General features: G+C 35.5%; 1 protein-coding gene across 4 annotated transcripts in view; it reads left to right on the top strand.

Annotated features, from left to right (window-relative positions):
* LOC107591934 (endonuclease V) overlaps positions 1-5,339 on the top strand; it is a 208,601-nt gene extending 203,262 nt beyond the window's left edge. For 3 of the 4 annotated variants that reach the window (XM_016281226.1, XM_016281225.1, XM_016281227.1), the window contains one exon: positions 4,773-5,339. In XM_016281226.1, the coding sequence (XP_016136712.1) occupies positions 4,773-4,832 (60 nt within the window). In that variant the 3' untranslated portion in view covers positions 4,833-5,339. The remainder of the gene's footprint in view (positions 1-4,772) is intronic. The other variant, XR_001609923.1, reaches the window with a different exon arrangement.
* The last annotated feature ends 964 nt before the right edge of the window (positions 5,340-6,303 follow it).

The raw sequence follows: 6,303 nt of genomic DNA, 5'->3' as shown, positions 1-6,303 counted from the left end.
TATATATATATATATATATATATATATATATATATATATATATACTGTATATGTAAAAAACCATAAGTTATGTGTAATATATATTTATTGTTGTTGCCAGTATTTTAATAGTATTGATTATGAACATATTAAGCATTACAAAACCAATTAACATCTGTGAAACCATACAGCTGGCGCAGAGCTTTTTTAAAATCAAAGTCATTGTGAGTGTCATTGTTATTAATGTTATTTTATAAAATAAGGTACATGTAAGATAAAAGTACATATGTGACTAAGATGTTTCTGCAACAGCTCCAGCTCGCTGACGTGCAGGGTATACGTCAGTGTCCGAATTCGTTCACTTCATTTCGTTCACTCCTTTCTGCACTCAACTGCCATACACTATAGACCTTTTTCCTGAGTAACCGGTGAGCGGCGCCATGATGGATTCTAACTTCCGTTTGGGTGCTCTCATGTTCCGGTCTCCATAGAAATCCATGTTAAAACGGGGTAAAAAAAGATTGACTGAATTTAAACTTTTTCAAACTAAATCTGAATGTGCGCAGGGTTAAGCTGTGCTGTTGTTTGCTGCCACAGTAATGGCAATGAGCTAAAGGAATTCCTTTAAAGTACTTGTTTTGCGTACCATAAAATCTGTCCATGTCCGGCACTGTATGCATGGCTTGCAGCGCTCAAGTTAAAATACTGAGTGTGAAATAATAAAATATGTTAAAATAATGTGTGCTTTTATCATTCTGTGGACAAAATCCCGTGAACTTCGCCTTGATCGGGAGCTATATGTGCGCTCATCTGTTTTCAATGCAGCTAACATTGCGCGGCTTCATGTCATTCCCACTCATTAAACTATGACAGGACCTTTACTACAAAAAGACGGTTATTGCGACACTGTAAAGTCATGAAACTATGGCGCCATGTGCAATATGTAAATGTGACTAGAAACCAGAGACCGGAAATGTGAAGCACCGCTCCAGTCGGGCGATACTTCCCCGTTCAGAAAAAGGTCTATATAGGGATTAGTGAATGAATGAACGAGTGAGCCATTTCAGACACAGCTAATAATTTGGATTAAACTTATGCCTGTAATGGAGTAAATTGTAGACAATGTAAAAGTTTGAACTGTCTCCTTAAATATGTTGACAACATACTGCCAAATTTGTGTCCAAGAATCTACATCCACTGACAGCCCCAAATCTTGTTCCCAAATAGCTATGGTTACCTCATTATTGACCTTTGCTCTTTGTAAAAGAGCTTCATAACATCGTCATAACATTAGTGTCCTCTTAGATCTAATATCCAGGAGCACCTGTTCTGTTGGAAATAAGTACAAAAATCAAGGCAAGGTCATCTTCATCAAAGCTATCCTTCCTAGCATAGACTATGGCAGGGAAGTCCATCTATGCAAATAATCATGCACCAGTCAAAGAGAGAGTTAAAGAACAAGTTAAAATTAGTCGTATACATTTGCTGTAACAGTGGAGTGACTCCAAGATAGGTAAAGCCATGCCTAGCCCTTTTAAAAGGAAAAGAGGTCGGGATAAATGTATTGTATTGTATAAAATTATCCCCCACTTCAAAAAATTGAATTAATCGATATAAAATAAAAAAATATATATTTATATAAAAACAATTATATAAAAATGTATAAAACAATAACTCCCATTCAACCTAATCGAATGCTTTTTGAGCATCTAAAGAAAGTGATTTTTTTTAACTGTGGCTAAAAAGCATAAACCTTTTTAATTTTATGTATTAAGGTATTTTTATTATGCACAGAGCACCTTTTTATGCTTATGCAAATCCAGATTTACATTTTGATTGATCAATCATAGCATTCTTCTGTCAAATGTATTTGTACTGCTAAACTGTATATTTGACCATTGTCCTTGGCAACCAGTCTCTTTCACTGTGCTAGTTTAAACTTCGCAATCTCTACATATTTAAACAATCATTAATTTATGTCCATTTATTTACTAATTTGGCAAACCAAATAATAAGTGGGATAATGCACCAGACATTATCCAGCCAGACATTATCACAAAACTCCTTCAGGATGACACATTTATAATAGATAGACATGACAGTAAGAGCATTAAAGGGTTAGTTCACCCAAAAATGAAAATTAGCCCATTAATTACTCACCCTCAAGGCATCCTAGGTGTATATGACTTTCTTCTTTCAGACGAAACTAGTCGGAGTTATATTAAAACATTGTCTTCTATCTTTCCAAGCCGTTTAATGGCAGTCAGTGGGTGTTGCAGTGCATCAGTCCAAAAGAAGTGAAATAAAGAGCAAGCATCCATAATAAAAAGTGCCTTACACGGCTCCGGGGGGTGAACAAAGTCCTCCTGTAGCGAATCGATGCGTTTCGTAAGAAAAATAACCATATTTAAAACGTAATAATCAATTTAATCTAGCTTGAAATTCCAACAGCTTGGAAGATCAAAGTCAATTTTTTATATAACTCCGATTGGATTCATCTGAAAGAAGGAAGTCATATACGGCTAGGATGGCTTGAGGGTGAGTAAATAATGGGCTAATTTTCATTTTTGGGTGAACTATCCCTTTAATTCTTTGTTATTTCTTATTGGTTATTCAAGGTCACGTGGGCACAGGTGATCACTTTCGTTTTCTTTATTATTTCCTTTGTCGGATTGTTTGTTAGGTTGGAAGGGGCGAGGTGCGGGAGCCAACTTTCTGTTGACCATATTGCATTGGTCTAATCAGGTTTTCATATGCTTTAAAGGAGACATATTATGCCCCTTTTTACAATATGTAATATAAGTCTCTGGTGTCCCCAAAATGTGTCTGTGAAGTTTCAGCTCAAAATACTCCACAGATCATTTATTATATCATTTTGAAAATGCCTATTTTGAGTGGAAGCAGAAACACGCTGTTTTTCGGGCCTGTCTCTTCAAATGCAAATGAGCTGCTGCTCCCTGCCCCCTTTTCCAGAATAGAGCTACGCCATTACAGCTCGTACCTTCTAAAAAAAACCATCTGTTTTGGTTCTGATTATCATGTTTATCTCTCTGAAATCATGTGTTTTAAACCATATGAGTTTAAACTTATGATATAAGGTTTTCTAAGAGCACACACCCGAAGCACATGGACCGAAAGCGGCCACCAACTAAGTTCTCATTCGCGCACAGGTTTACGTTAAAAACACACAAGTTACAAAAAACAGTCGGTTATGTCTGTGAAGGTAAACAGCTGGGAAATGAATTGCATGTTTATTTTAGATCTGTGTGGCAGCATCAATATACATTAAATAAATCAATAAATCCACTGCTTGCCTCCTCTGAGGCTGGGACTGTAAATAGGGTTCTGTGCTCGTCTGTGCAGCCAAAAACAGAACAGTTAGCATGTTTTGCTCAAACTTTCTCCATGGCATTAGAGCTGGTACAGCGTTGTCGCTTGCGAAATCAAATGAAACGCTGTGGGTGTAAAATTACAGGTTAAGGGGTGGTAAGATTATAATGAAATCCCTTTGCCACTTCACCAAGTGAGTGAAATCAGACGCGCTCGTTTTCTCAGACGCTTTCAGAAAAAGGCTTCCCAAAACAGTTACTTGGTTAATCTTTTTCACATTTCCTTGGTTGGTAGATGCACTGGGGACCTGATTATAGCACTTAAAACCTGGAAAAGTCAGATTTTCATGATATGTCACCTTTAATAAAATTCAAAAGCAAGTTAAGATCGTCAGTCTTCCATGGATGAGATAATGACCGAGTGCGAATGAATCACAAGCCCACTACCTAGCCTCTGTGGCGATTGGATTCTGCTTCAATGACTGTATCTGTATTAATTAATGTGCTAATTAGAAAGCAAATGAGCTTTTATTTAATTTTCATTTGTCTTTTTTTTTTTTTTTCTTCCCTTTTTTTTTTGAGAGCTTGCCTATGGTGGATCTTGTCAGCTCTATGGAGATGAAGCCTTTCCCATAATACACACAAATTCTGTAATATTACTGAACACACACATACACATACATGGTCCTTTACTAGTGTTTACTAGCATTTACTACTGTTTGAGAAAAACCTGAATAGAAGAAAGGGTTACACTTTATTTCGATAGTCCACTTTAGACATTCTACTAACTATAAGTAACTTTGTAACTACATGTCAACTACATGTCAACTAATTCTCATTAATTTGCAACTACACGTCTACTAACTCTCAGAGTAGAATGTTAGGGTAGGTTTAGGGTTAGTAGAATAAGTTGACAAAGAAAGTGTTAGAAGATATTAAGCAGACAGTCTGCTAATACTCTACTAACTGCTAGTTGACATGTAGTTGCAAAGTTACTTACTGTTAATAGAATGTCTAAAGTGGACTATCGAAATAAAGTGTTACCGAAGAAAACAAGTAACTTTACCTTCTGAATGGCTAGTATATAACTGTATGTATGTTACTATAAAGCAAACAGGCATAATCACCCCGTGAACAGTGTGCAACTCTACAGGATGTTAAAATTGACCAGCTGGATTCATCATAAAAAATTCTGTAATATTACTGGGGGAAAAAATTTAATATTTTAAAAGGCAGATTTAAATGAATGCAGAATAATATAACTGAAAGTTCAAATAGCCAAAAATAGGATACCAACCACAGCACACAGCGTATTAGCTGGTAAATGTAGAGTATAGTTAACTTTTTTTAAACACTCTGTAAGTCCTATGTTATTTTTTGGCGGGTGTTAAAGCTGCTGCATTGTGCAAGTATAGATTCCACACGGGCCTGCCTAAGATTTGGTCTCTTTCTATCTTTCTACAGGCAGACATCCGTTCAAGAGAATTCCTGCGTTGCCGTGTCCTGACATCTGACATTACCTAGATGAACAGATGGGGTGAGAGGAGAGAATGCTGTGCTGCTTACATTGTATTAACACTGGTAATTTTTATTATTGAATCCAAGAATTTACCATGCTAGTGGATTTGTAGTATACACAGACTTTTCTTTTTTCTGGAACTATAGTGTCTGAAAACAAAAGTAGGGCTGTGCTATTCAGCTTCATGTTCCACTGTCACCAGGATCTGATATAAATAAAAGATTGTAAGAACAGCACACTTTACCAAGCAGATCTATCAAGTGTGTTTTGGGTACATTAAACATTGAAAATAATGTAGTGAATGGAGGGGGGAAAAGTAAAAGAAAATAAAAATTCAGATTTTGCTAATACACTTTTCCCCTTGATATTTGTAATCACCGGGATTCCTTTCTGTTTTACTGAATTTATTTCGTCCTATTTTAATTTGTTGGATGGCTTATTCTGCACACTGCTGCATTTAGTTCCAATTTGCATATAAATTACTTTTTACATTGTAAATGTCCACTGTAAATAAATAAAGATATAAATATCTTTAGTTGGAAAGATTTGAGCTTATTTTTGTTTGTTTTTTCCCCTCCTCCCATCCCTGTACTTATACATAATTATGTTGTGTTTAAATTAAAAGTGTCTGTTATTTTTGATATTTTGGTTGCCCTCAGCATAGGTTTACTTTGTTGAACCACATTAGTTCCATAAATCCGTTTTATTTTAACTCTTGGGGCTCAGGCTGAATATTTTTCAGTTTTTAACTTGATTTTTGTAATGATCTTGAAAGTAATTTTATTACCAAACTTATATTTATACTTTTAACAGCATTTAAGGGCATAATGGAAATGTAATGACACTTGTACAAGTAAATGAGGGGAATGTGATTTTACATTGGCTGAAACAAAAAGAAGCGGGAGGATATTTGCATTGGTCCTCATTCACAAACAAACAACACAGTCTCTGCCCTATCTGGCCCTGCATCACCAAAGTGCTTTCATAATATGGGCCATAAAGGTGTATGAAAACACTCAGATTTTGTATTTATTTATTTACCTATTTATTTATTCATTTATTTACTTACTTACTGCTCCTTATGCCCAACCAAACAGAGCTTGAAACACACTGTTAATCTTGTGTTGTGAAGTTATGTAAACATTTAAGTCAATGTTCAGTTGATTTGAGCAATGTTCAATTGAATTGATTTACACAGATTCATTTTGTTAATGTTTTGACTGCTGATTGTGATTCCCTGACATTATGGGGACATCCTCCATCTGCCTTTGCCTTTCTTCCAGACCTTGAGATCCTGGAAACTGCCACTTTAGACATGGATTTGGGCTGTCATGATAAGATTTTTCATTACACGATTATCATGGCCAAAAGAATTTATAGAAATCTTGAATAAATTTAAAATATTATAACAAATAATAATAATTTATACATGTATGTGTGTGTGTGTGTGTGTGTGTGTGTGTGTATCTCGAAGAC

The sequence above is a fragment of the Sinocyclocheilus grahami genome, unplaced genomic scaffold (genome assembly GCF_001515645.1).
Source record: "Sinocyclocheilus grahami isolate Dianchi unplaced genomic scaffold, SAMN03320097.WGS_v1.1 scaffold148.1, whole genome shotgun sequence".
Classification (NCBI taxonomy): Eukaryota; Metazoa; Chordata; class Actinopteri; order Cypriniformes; family Cyprinidae; genus Sinocyclocheilus; species Sinocyclocheilus grahami.
This window is presented reverse-complemented; position numbering and strand designations above follow the sequence as displayed.